The sequence below is a fragment of the Balaenoptera ricei genome, chromosome 10 (genome assembly GCF_028023285.1).
Source record: "Balaenoptera ricei isolate mBalRic1 chromosome 10, mBalRic1.hap2, whole genome shotgun sequence".
Classification (NCBI taxonomy): Eukaryota; Metazoa; Chordata; class Mammalia; order Artiodactyla; family Balaenopteridae; genus Balaenoptera; species Balaenoptera ricei.
This window is the reverse complement of record NC_082648.1, coordinates 2,743,291-2,756,049: the sequence shown is the minus strand read 5'-3', so window position 1 is coordinate 2,756,049 and position 12,759 is coordinate 2,743,291. Positions and strand designations below refer to the sequence as shown.

At 58.2% G+C, this 12,759-nt stretch overlaps 1 protein-coding gene across 3 annotated transcripts in view; it reads right to left on the bottom strand.

Annotated features, from left to right (window-relative positions):
- Positions 1-4,231: 4,231 nt before the first annotated feature.
- SLC6A13 (solute carrier family 6 member 13) overlaps positions 4,232-12,759 on the bottom strand; it is a 32,386-nt gene continuing 23,858 nt past the window's right edge. For 2 of the 3 annotated variants that reach the window (XM_059935088.1, XM_059935090.1), the window contains exons 8-15: positions 10,141-10,244; positions 9,199-9,323; positions 7,524-7,636; positions 7,094-7,231; positions 6,306-6,408; positions 5,727-5,827; positions 4,736-4,906; positions 4,232-4,434 (exon numbers count right to left, since the gene is read on the bottom strand). In XM_059935088.1, the coding sequence (XP_059791071.1) occupies positions 4,327-4,434; positions 4,736-4,906; positions 5,727-5,827; positions 6,306-6,408; positions 7,094-7,231; positions 7,524-7,636; positions 9,199-9,323; positions 10,141-10,244 (963 nt within the window). In that variant the 3' untranslated portion in view covers positions 4,232-4,326. The remainder of the gene's footprint in view (positions 4,435-4,735; positions 4,907-5,726; positions 5,828-6,305; positions 6,409-7,093; positions 7,232-7,523; positions 7,637-9,198; positions 9,324-10,140; positions 10,245-12,759) is intronic. The other variant, XM_059935089.1, reaches the window with a different exon arrangement.

The following is a 12,759-nucleotide window of genomic DNA, read 5'->3' as shown; positions in this document are numbered from 1 at the left end:
TCCCTCACTCAAGCCCACCCAACCCCGCAGCTTCAGCCCCCACTGGGCATTCAGAACAACTGGTGAACTCTTGGGGGCAGGAGACCCCATTTTACAACAGGTAGGGCTCCCTAAGTTACCTGGAAAGCCTACCTAAGACCGGCCTGTTTCCATACTGGGGAGGGCCCAGAGTCAAGATGAAATAATGAATCCGTTATCTTGCTGCAGTGAAACCCGTCGAATGTTCTCCTCACCACAGTCATCTTCTAACCCGTGCATACTTTTAGAAGGCCTGGCATGGAACCTAGTTCCTGAGCACCTAACTCAGCCCAGGTGCTTTACATGTCACCTCATTTTGTCCTCACAAGAACCTTGAAATGTAGGAATTATTAGCCCATTTTACAGATGAGAAAACTGTGGCGAACAGAAGCTAAATGATGTGTCCTAAGGCCTCATTTACTGGTGGTAAATGAGGGAGCTGGGATTTGAAGCTGGGCCTCTTGGCTCCAAAAATCTTTGCTTGTTCCACTGCAGCAAACTGTTTCCCAGACCAGGAGTATCTAGAGGGCAGGGGTCACTTTTCATAATTCTTTGTTTCTGCCTCCAGCATTTAATATAGTGCTGGCTCAGAGTAGGCATTTGGATGGATGATGGAGGGATGGAGGGATGGAGGGATGGAAGGATGGATGGAAGGATGGAAGGATGGAAGGATGGAAGGATGGAAGGATGGAAGGATGGATGGATGGATGCAAGTTGAGGGAAATTTTGATTTCAGCCTTCCCTCTTCTGAAAGGGCATTGCTCTCCCAGAAACAGGGGATAGACTAGGGCTTGGAAGGACTCATGTCTTGCTTTTCTTGGACAAAACTGCTGGTGCTGAGCAAGACTCTCAGGCCACAGGATGCAGGGTTCTTTTAGCTCTTCCTCTCTCTTGCCTCGTAGCAAAAATGCTTAGTTAATAAATGCGTAGCCTTCTTTCTGGGGCCTAATGCAACCTGATGCCTGGGGCTGGGGGATCCAGGGGGCAGCAAGGATGTCGCTGAGCTCTTTCTGGGCTTTTCTGTTTCATTGACAGCCCAATGCAGGGGTGGGGGGAGGGTGGAATCATGGAAAATAGGGTGGATTTGCTTGAAATATGTCCTCAAGGCAGCTGTCCCTACACCCTCCACTGGACTCTGACAACACAGTGATGTAAATACTACTATTCCCATATTATAGACAAGCAAACTTGATGAACTTGCCCAAGGTCACAGAGCACATAGACCTAAACCAGGCCTGCCAGCCTCTGTAAAGGGGCACGCCTGGCAGACTGCGGTGTCTGGGTCTATGCACATTCATCCGAGGAGAGTGAGGGACTGTGTGTGTGCACGTGTGTGGATCTGAGACCTGGGTGTGATCTGAGTCTGGGTCTATGCACATTCATCCGAGGAGAGTGAGGGACTGTGTGTGTGCACGTGTGTGGATCTGAGACCTGGGTGTGATCTGAGTCTGGGTCTATGCACATTCATCCGAGGAGAGTGAGGGACTGTGTGTGTGCACGTGTGTGGATCTGAGACCTGGGTGTGATCTGAGTCTGGGTCTATGCACATTCATCCGAGGAGAGTGAGGGACTGTGTGTGTGCACGTGTGTGGATCTGAGACCTGGGTGTGATCTGAACACAGTCTGAGGCCTGAGGCTCCACGGCAGCCTGGCGGGTTCAGCGCCCCCTCCGTGGCCCCCCAGTCTCCATGGGCTCCAGTCCTAACTCTCCGGGTACCGCTGCGCTCCCCTCTCCTTCCAGCTATCACGTGCCCTGAGGCTCTATGCCTGCCTCACAAGAACCTTGAAATGTAGGAGTTATTAGCCCATTTTACAGATGAGAAAATTCGGGTGAATAGAAGCTAAATGATGTGCTCTTCTCTGACAGGTGTGGCCTCTAGACAAAGGGCTCCCCTTCCTTTTCTGTCTTCTTCCTCTGGGACCTGCAGGATCCGAATCTGCCCTTCCAGGCAGAGCTCCAGGAGAGGGGACAGAAAGCGGCCCTGCCCCCACCACTCCTTTGAGGGGGTAAAGCCACGTCTGGGTATTCCTGCTCCCGTTCCCTGACGTGACCCCTGGCCTTTAGAGCAGCTCCCCGTCAGCCATCCCTCCACTGGTCTCATGACCTCACGGTTGGGCTCTCACACCCATGACCCCATCCAGCCCTACAACAAACCCGTGTGTGGGCGGGGTGCCTGGTATTACCTCCATCTGCAAAAAAAGAAGACCTGAATCCCACCAAGAAACACAGCAGGTCCGAGGCAGGTGAGGACTAGAAGCCGTATCTCCTGATCCTGGTGCCCACGGGTTACTTTCACACTGTATCGCACCATCAATGAAGCTCCGAAATAGGGCTCAAATCACCATGACTGAACTGCTCGCCTCCCTCCCTCGGCCTAGCAGATCCCTGCAACTTTGATAGGATGGAGAGAGAGACATACCTCAGCCTCAGAACAGCCTTCCCAGACCCCCAACCCTAAGTCCTCAGGATCCTTCCCATGCCCACTTATTCTTTCTTAGAGACCTTGCTTTTCTTCCATAGCGTTTGTCATCCTTTGTCCTTCAAGAGGTGTATCTATTTTTGCTCCTCGTGAGTCCTGAGCACAGCACCATGTAATAGGTGTCCTGCAAATGTCTTCAGACGGGTGGAGACGCCAGGTGTGGGACCTCGAGGCCCACACGTTTCTCTAGCAGACTTATTTCTCCCATCTTAGGACTGCCTTGCTCCTGGCACACTGGGGGGTGCCCAGCCACTGTCCAGGAAGGAACCACCAAGGCCAACACACAGCAGGGCTGCTGTCACCGATTTTAATAAACTCTCCCAACAGGAAAGAATCAAAACCTGAAGGCTTCAGTGCATTTTCCCACTAACTGACTCGTAAGAAAATCACCCAGGAAATGCCCTGCACCTGCCAGGAACAGCTCCGGAAGAAGAGCTCCATGAACAGAGGTGGGGACACAGGCAGACATGCGGGGGAAGGGCTGCTGTGTGTTCCCCGCTCCCCCATGCGCCGCAGACACACGCGCCCCCTCCAGGCACCTGCCCAGAGCCAGGCTGCGGAGCACACCTGTGGGCGCCGGGGGGGGGGGGGGGGGGGCGGGGGCCAAGGCCAGACCCGCTGACCCCGAGGTCGCACAGGCTCTGCCTCCCACCTGGCTCCTCTCTGGGCGCATCTGCGCGCTCAGGCCCCGCAGCCGAGCGGAGGTCCCCGCGGTGCGCCGCCATCGTGGCCGCGCCGGGGGTGCCGCATCCGCATCTATCCATCTTCCGAGCGGAGCAGCGTGGTGGTCCCGAGGCAGCGGCTCCCTCTGCTGGCCGAGCCAGGTAGTGCCCTGCTCCGCCCGCGGTCCCTGCTGGCAACTAGTACCCCTGGCACCAAGCCCCTGGCGGGCGCACAGTTTGGACAGGCGAGGTCAGGCAAGGAAACGGCAGGGGAAATCGGGCAGGAAGAAGCCCAGCTGCTCTCCTCCTCCTTCCTCCAGTGGGGGCTCAGGTGCCTCCTCCTTCTCCCCTCCATCGCCTTTTTTTTTTTTTTTTCCAATTAATTAACTGATTTATTTATTTTTGACTGCGTTGGGTCTTCGTTGCTGCGCACGGGCTTTCTCTAGTTGCGGCGAGCAGGGGCTACTCTTTGCTGCGGTGCGCAGGCTTCTCATTGCGGTGGCTTCTCTTGTTGCGGAGCATGGGCTCTAGGCACGCGGGCTTCAGTAGTTGTGGCACGAGGGCTCAGTAGTTGTGGCTTGTGGGCTCTAGAGCACAGGCTCAGTAGTTGTGGCGCGCAGGCTCAGTAGTTGTGGCACACGGGCTTAGTTGCTCCGCGGCATGTGGGATCTTCCCGGACCAGGGCTCGAACCCGTGTCCCCTGCTTTGGCAGGCGGATTCTTAACCACTGCGCCACCAGGGAAGCCCCTAAAGCCCCACTTTAAAGTGAGGAGGTGGGCAAGGCAGCAAGGTGGGGGTGGGGCGGGGCAGAAACCAGGCGGAACTGCTAGCAGCTGGTGGGAAGAACGTGGATTTAATGGAATGAAGGGCGCCAAACAGAGCTCTCCCCACCCCGCCCCCGCCTGCAGCCTCACCCAGCCTCCCAAGGCCCCTCTCAAAGGGGATGCTCTTGATCCTGGCCTTTCACACCTGTCCAGCCACCCCTGGAGCAGGGAAGTGGGGGTGGGAGATACCCAGCTCAGAGGTGGATTCCAGCATGTCCCCTCTTATCTTGTCTATCCCGGGTGGTGCGTGGCAAAGAAGCACAGCAGGGCTGCTTCTGTGCCTTCCCTCTGCAACTGTCCCCACAGCCAGGCTGACTGGCCCGTTGTCCCAGGGCCTGCCCCCTAGCAGTGAGACTCCAGTTCCGACGTCCTGGGCGTGGCCGGGGCAGAGGGTTCCGCTCGGGCCCACTGGGGCAGGTCCTCAGCTGGGCACGTGAGCTGGCGAACTCTCTGCAAGCAGAGTGGAGGGGTCCGTCATGAGCCGGAGAGGGGGCCAGTCTGCCAGCGTCCCTCATCGCTGCCTCCCCAGAGGTGCCAAGCCTGCTCTCCAGGTGCCAACACCCTAACCACAGCGGTGCTTGGAGGCACCTGTCTCTTCCTGAGACTGCTCAGCACTCCCTCTGTCCCTCTGACCCCACACCAGGGTCCCTGGCCCTCCCGTGTGCCAGCTTCTACCCAGGCAGGCGGCCACCTGCCAACAAGGGGACCCCGGCTCATCCTCTGACTGCTTTCCTCCCCGCCAGCTCCCTACCTCTCTGAAAGAGCCCTTGCGGGTGCTGAGTTTGTAGCAGCTCCAGGCGGGAATGCAGATCATGGAGGAGAGAGCCAGGAGCCAGCCCAGGGCATCGCCCCACCACGGGTACAGGTACTTCTTGTTGTAGGTCAGTGGGGTGTACTTGATCAGGGAGGAGAGGAAGGTGGCCTGAGGGTGAGAGTAGAAGAGACGCAGCTGGGGGAGCATGGGTCCCCCCGACCAGCTGGGCCAATCTGCCTCCCAACTCCATCCACATCTGCTCAAAATCCACACCCCCAGGAGGTACTTCCGGGGCACCCATCCTGTCCCTCCAGGATCCCCGTGCCCCTGGGCATCCTCAACTGGGACATGGCTCTGTGCCTGGCCGTGAGCACCTGGAGGGCGGGGGTCATGCCTGGGTCCCCCCGGCCTCATCATACTTGGCGCACAGTGGGCGCTGCTGACACAGGTAAAGCCAGAGCAGCAGCGCTCAGTGGCTCAGGCCCAGACTCCGGAGCCAAGCTGCCTGGGCTTGAGCCCCAGCTCTCGGCCACCTTCCAGTTTGGGTGAACTGCTTAACCTCTGGGGCTTTCGTTTCACCTGAAAAGTGAATATAATGGTAATTCTTACTTCGTGGGGTTCTTGTGAGGATTGACTGGGTTAAACGTGTAAAGCATTTGGTACCCAGCAGGAAGTAAGTGCTCTGGAACTGCTGTTGTTATCTCGGTGCTTATCAGTATTGTTCTCAGCAGCCCGATGCACCTGCCACATTAGACTCACACTGTGGGGTTGAGTCTGACAGCCCTGGCCCTCAGTTTATCCTTCTGTGAAATGGAAAGGAAGAATCTATCCTGCTGGCATTTTCTAGAACCCAACAGGAGGATGAATGAAACTTTTAAATGATTTTCAGTCCCCACGGAGAAGTGCCTTCTAGGGCTACGGCCCGTCTACCCTCCTGCTCTACCATCTCTCTCCCTTCATCTGGCTTTCCTCCCAGAGGTTATCTTACTGTGCACACAGCCGGTGTGAGGAAGAGCCAACAGTATTTGATAAGGGGCCACGGCCTGTACCCAATCATGTCTTCAATGTTGTCATAGAAGCGCCCAGCTCCTGCCACGAAGAAGAGAAGGAAGGGGGAGAAAGGACATCCTTTAGCATCCAAAACATCAGGATGGGGACCACACCAACCAGGAAGGGCAGGGACCAGTCAGTAAAAGACATCGTGGCTGTCTTCTCAAATCCCTGCTGGGGGCAGACTCTTTCCTGGATGGGATTCGTTGGCATAAACAGCAGAGGGCAGAACTTGGCTTAGGCAAAGGCAGGAACTTTCCGATGATCAAGGTTGTTAAAGGCTGAAAAGCTCTGGGTAGGACGGGACATGGGCCCACCTGGGTGGTCTGGGAGCAGCCCACCAGGAGGGTAGACAAAGCCACCTCTGGAGGGCTTTTCCAATGGTAGCAATGTAGGTAGGATTCTTGAGATTTTTGAGGTTGGGAGGGAGAGGAGTCTGAGGAGAAGGTGGGTGTGAGCAGTGAGGTCTCTCTTTTGTCCGAGAGCCCTGGGCAGGACCACGGGAAGAGTCACTCACCGTAGGCCCACGCCACACAGAGGGACTCAAAGATGGCCACGAACAGGAGACACATGCCACTGGCTGCGTAGTAGTCAAAGAGCTGAAAAACGTACATACCGCCCTGCCCGGGAGGAGACAGACAGAGCTTTACCCAGAGGAAACAGGCCCCCCCGGGGCACAGAGCAGAGGTGGGGAGGATTACAGGAGACAGAGTAAAAGAGAGTGTACTTTGAAAGCTGTAAAGCACTCGGCAGACGTGGGACAATAATAATGTTTGATTATTGTTTTTGGAAGGAAGATGCATGAAACAGCCATTGTTAGCTCATCCCTGAGAACACGCAGGGGTTGACCCAGAAGTCCAGGACAGTGTGCATTTTTGGCAGAGGGTCAGGATAGGGGCCGTCATGGGTATCATCAAGCTGACGAGCTCCATCTCCCTCCTTCTCCCTTGAGACATCACTCAGAATGTCACCCACCCCAGGGCTCCCTTGCTGCCTTTGAAGTCTGTCCCTGGAACGTGGGTCAGCTGCCTGGGAACTCATGGGATCTTGCTGGAGAGGCGATTTTTCCCAGCCCAACACTTCTATACCTCTCAGCTTCCGTGGGGCCAAAGCACCCCTCAGCCGTGCCCACAGCCAGGTGGTCAGTGCTTCCTGGGGTGGGAAAGGACCAGGGCCCCCGGGCCCCGAAGCCCAGAAGGCGGTGACCTGAAACCACAGCGGCCTGCTCCCCCTGCCAGGTGGCAGTCACCCACCTGGGCTCCTCCTCCTCGCCGGGCCCCACCTGCAAGCCGCCCAGCCCCTCACCTCTGTGAGCATGACCAGCCCGACGAGGAAGGAGGTGACAGACACCCCCAGGATGAGGACCTCCCTCCGGTTCTTCTTGCGGAATACACTGGGGTACATGTCCACCAGCGCCGTCACCAGGCTTTCCACACACACAAACTGGATGAGAGGGCGAAGAATTGGAGGGCAAGAGCCCTCACGAGAAGCTCCATCAACCAGCTGGCGCCTCGCTCCGGGGGCAGCCCTGCCAGCCTCCTGACAGCCCCAGAGCTGACCCACCCTCCAAAGCTCCCTTCGTTCCCTGGCAGGGCATCCACGCCTGACCCTCGCCCAGCCCCCAGCTGTTTTAAGGGCCTTCAGGGCATCAAGTTCAAGGTCATGCCCGCTGCTCCCTGCCCCCAGCCCACACACACCACCGTCTCTCGGGCTCTGCGTGGCCACCTCTCGATACCTGGCTATCCAGTCCCAGCAGGACGATCATGAAGAAGAAGCAGCAGGCCCAGAGGGGCGAGAAGGGCAGCATCACAACAGCCCGGGGGTAGGCGATGAAGGCCAGGCCAGGGCCTGCGGCAGGGAGAGAGGGACACAGCCCAGTGCCACCCCAAGGTGGGCTTCCCAGTGTGGGACACGGGACAGCGGAAGCCCCAGAGCTACCCGCCTCCACCGTCCTCACCCAGGAGAAGCCACCCAACCCTCGACCCGGTCCCCAGTCTCCAAGGCACCGCCCACTGTTTTCTCACTGGCAGGAACAGAACCTAAAGGCTGTGAGTATTCTAAGGGATATTCCAAAGAAAAGAGGGAGGGGGTCTATCACCTGCGTTTCTGTAAGTTCTACCTCAAATCCTGAGGGCTCACTCTCCAGATCGATTGCCCTCAAACCAGAGGTTTCAAACTTACAAAGAGCTTGGGGGCCAGGCAGGCCACGGACGTTTGTGAAGCCGCCCCAGTGTAAAAGGAGGGAGTGGTGGGGCCTGACAGACCTGGAGCCATCGTGCCCCCTTAAGGCAAGTGCTGTGTGGTTTCCATAAAGTTCCAAAGAAAATACCTCCAAGACTAGATTGGGTCTGGGGCCACCGCTGGCCACCTGTGCGCCCCGAGCCTTTTCTGTCACCCTACAGCAAGTGAGCTGGCGTGAGTTTCAGAATACCCACGACACACATCCTCTCAAACACGTTAATCTTGCCCTCAGCTGGCTCACACGGCAGGAACAGGTCACATGCCAGTGCCCGGCTCCTCGATAGGAAGCTTCCTTTGAAAGGAAGGGTATGACCGAGGGACCCGGGACGGTGGTCAGCTCCTCCGCCCGTCTCCCACGCTGCTGGGACCCGCCCCACGCACCAGCGAACGCATGGCACCAAGCCTGGCACAGAGCGGTGCTTCGTAAAAGAGAAACACGATCGTTCTTAATAAGAACCAGCGATGTCAGTTTCCCATTGCTCGGCACCCTGTGTGACAGGGGGAGCTTGTGAACCCCACGATCAAAATCATCTTGTTACAGGTGCACGTGGGTGGTCCGCGGGCGTAGGGGGTGAGCAAGGCAAACACTGGCCGCTCACCCGGATGGGGGACCCGTCCGTGATTTTATTTAAAAGCGAGAGCAGCACCGCGTGGTGGGAAGGCAGGCACTTAAAGGAGGAAACTCCGTGTGCCGGGAGTCAACTTACCTCTGCGACACACTTTAAAGGGAACGAGACACGGCAGGATGCAGGACAACGTACACAGCACGTTATCACTTGGTTGTTACAAGGTGTAAGAAACAGAAACAGTAATACGGACGCGTGTTTGAATGTGTATGTACAGATGTGCGTGCATTCTTTTTCTCATAAAAGCCTAAACTATTTCTGGAAGGAAAACCGTGAACCTGGTAACATTGGTTGCTTCCAGGGTGAGGAGCTGGAGGCCGGGGTGGGGAGGACAAAGTTCTCTGCACACCCGTTCGCCTTTTGAAGCTGGAATTGCTGTTCAAGTCCATCCCAGGTCTTCCCAGGACGCAGCCACTGAGACGTCACCCACAGTGTAGGTGACAATAGGAATGCCTGCAGATCCAGGCGGCTGGGGAAGGTTCAAGCAAAGCTCACAGAGTCCCCTGTCTTAGGCCCACCCCCACCCCCCAAAACACCACCCACCTGACTCGGCCACCTCAGAGATGGGCACCCCCTGCTCCTGGGACATGAAGCCCAGGATGGAGAAGATGGCAAAGCCGGCCACGAAGCTGGTGCCGCTGTTGAGGAAGCAGAGGGCGAGGCAGTCCCTGCGGGCGGGGCGGGGAGGTGGGGACAGCAGGGTCAGAGGGGCAGCTAGCGCCTCAGGCCGGGACGCAGGAACCCCAGGGGACGCCGCCCGCCTGCCAGGGGCAGAGGGAACCCAAGGGGCTGGTTCTGTCCCCCCAACTCCATGGGCTCAGACTTGGACTAAACCCACGGTCATCCTGCAAGAATGAGACCCTAAGGAAGTAACAGAATCTAAACATTACCCATGGCCACACAGCTCCCCTTTCGCGTCATGCTGCCACTGCCCCTCTTGGGACTCTACCCATGACCCAGCCCATGCCGGCACGTTAATGGAGAGGAGAGGGGCGCGGAGAACCCAAGCCACAGATGCTCCTTACTCACCTAAATTCAATTTTGAAACGCACGACGAGATTTTGTTTAGCTAATGCTAAAATTAGCTTAAATTCTCTGACGTGAACCAGGTGGGCCCGAGGGAACCACAGGGAGGGGATTCAGTGTTTGCCGGGGCGCAGGTACAGGGCAGGCGGGACCGGGCTCTACTGTATGACGTCACGCCCGAGCCGGCTTGCTTGCCCACCTGTGCCCACTGCCCTCGTTAGCCCCGGGCTGGGCCCTGCTGGGGTTTCCCGGCTACCCATCACCATCCCGTCCTGGGGGAAGCAATCCCTCGCCCATGCGGCCACTGGCTCCTCTCACCACCTGGCAGCCCTGGGGGGTTGGAAAATGGCGTGAAGGCAGGTGGGGCGTAGGGAAATCCACGAGCTGGTGCACCCTCCAAATCTCCCCTGATCTAGCGCACCTGGAGGGATGGGCGCTCAGGCCCCGCGCCCCGCTCACCTGTAGCAGTTGTTGTGGTACTTGTTGTAGCTGCCCAGGGCCGTCAGGCACCCCAGGCAGATGGCGAAGGAGAAGAAGGTCTGGGTGCCCGCGTCCATCCACACCTGCGCAGGGAAAAGGCAAGAAAGCTGTGCCTCAGGGGAGCCCGGTGGTCTGGGCCCCACGGACCACACGGGCCCGCAGCCAGGCCAGGCACAGGTTGAGGACGGCAGACCCCTGCCCCCAGCCCGTGCAGGCAGCCCCGCGGCCATGCTATGCTGACGCGCTCGACTTCCCGGGCCCCTAGACGGAGTTCCTCGGGCGCCACCGGCATGGCACGGGCATCAGGCATTGGAGAAAGACTAAAGGACCCACGATGGTGGCCGATGCGCTGGTGCTCTAGAACCAAGTGAGGCCTGGCCCGTCTTTTCTGTAATGGAAACAAAGCCCAGGGCGCTACCTCCACTTTCTCCCGCCCCAGGCCCCCCTGGCAGTGTGCCGAGACTGGAAGGATCCCAGGGACAGGCTTTGCGGGGATGTGGGTCCTTTGCATCAGTGCCTTCACGGGCATGTAGCTTTGCCCCTCGCGCCTCAACATCCTCTGCAAAACAGGAAGAGTGAGCCTCAGGTCACAGGGAGTCAAGAGGATGAACAGAAGTCATCTGTAAAGGGCTTTGTACTCCCTGGGGGGAAGATGGCTCTCAGCTAAACATAGGGTATGGCCGTTCTTGCTATTATCTCAGCTGGCTGGCCCAGCCTGTGAATGTTATGATTTAGATTTAACAGCTAGAATAACATCCCAAAGAGAAAGAAGATCAAGGCGAACGGGACTCGCGGTGCTGCAGACCCGCAGGAGGTGGGGTCCTGGGGCCACAGACCCTCCCCGGGCACCGCCTGCCTTCAGGGGACCTGAGCACCAAACCGTGGCCGCGGACATCGCCAGGCTGGTGTCCTAACACTTTTGGGTCCCCATTTCTTGTCTCATGTCCACCCTTCTCGTTAGCCCCCAAACAGGACCCTGCTCTCCTTCCACTAAAATCAGGCTCGCAGGGCCCACGGGCACCAAAGCCTCAGCTGCTTCTGTGTACGGCTCCTCAGCCCCTACCTGCTCCCTCCCCACATCCCTAACTGTCCTGACCACCCCTAACCTCCCTCCTCTCTCACCACTCAGCCCCCCAAATGCCCACTCTCCTCGGCATTGCGGTGAGTCCGAGGGAACCCGTGCCAGCTGACAGCATCAGAACAGAGACTCGTCAGCCAGCATCCCCAGGTGAGACCCTGAACTAGGCCTAGAGGAGAACCCGGAAACCTGTATTGTTTCCAAGCTTCCTTGAACAGTCAGATGGGGGAACCCCTGCCTTCCAGCCCCTGAGACCTGGCATCCACCCCGGGCACTCTCTCCTGCTCGCTTTCCACTTCTGCAGGGATGCAGACCGAGCGGGGAAGAGGGTGAGGACAGGGGGAGACTGTCTCTAACCTTCTGCCCCTCCTGCCCACGGGGACCCCCCTCCCCAGGGCATTAGGGAGGCAGGAGCTGCCACCAGGGACTGGGTGTCCGGGGCAGGAAGCACAGAGGAAGACCCCAAGGGAGGAGCCAGGGCCAGCAAGGAAATAGGCAAGGTCGAAAACACCAAGGGGAACTTTTTTAAACCTCAGGAAGAATTATCATGGGGAAAGGAGAGGGGGGTCTCGGAATTTATTTCGGAAGCTGGAGAAAGCAAGGGCAGGAACGCAAGGAGAGAGGCCGAGGACAGGCCACAAAACTCCGTGGACGCCCCGGGCCGAGGACGTGCCTCGGGGAGCCTGGTCGCTCCTTTGCAACGTCTCAAACCCTTTCCTCTTCTAAACCTGCCCCAGACACTGTGAGGAGAGTCCTCCCAGGAAGACCTAGTGGCCTCTGGTCTGAAGGTCACTGTCCCCTTTTGTTCATTATCGCAGCCCCGAGCGTGGGTTGGTGTGGCAAGAGGTTCTAAGGTCGTACGGGAAGGATCCCACCAGGCTGGGATGGAGGGCCGGGGAGGCCTCTCCAGGCCGGTGATCCAGGACGCGGCCCTGGAGGCCTACTCCCCATGCCTGGCGGGGCCCAGGCTGCAGCCTGACCCGCCGTCCACGCAGGAAACTCTTGTTTCCTCGGAGATGTTCCGTAGCTGCGCACGTGCAGATCCCACGGTTAGGAAGTGTTGCAGACGTGGGCTTGGGAAGAAGCAACAAGAAAAACTGTGACTTGGCAGGTCACGTCGCCCGGAGGGGGAGAGACTAAGACCGAGTTGGGAAGAGAGGTTGAGGAGAACGGAGGAAAAGGCAGCAGGAGGCCTGAGAGTTCAGAGTGCGGGGCTCAGACTGGCTGGAGGCGGGTGAGCCGGCTCCGCGCAGCGGCTCCCGGCCAGCCTGCTGGGGCGGGAGAGCCGCGGGGCCGCGGGAAGGGCCGGAGGACAGCAGGGCAAGCCATTCTCTTCCCACCGCAGGCGACCTGCCACGTGCCCCGTCCAGGAGCCCTGGTTTCGGGAACAAAGCTCCAGTGTGTGTTTGGCTGGCGCAGAACACTGCCCGACAATACAAGTGAAAAACGCTTCAGGGAGTGTGGCTAAAAAGAGGTCTTGGAGGGGGGACAGAGGAAGAGAGAATTTCTAGAAGATCCAG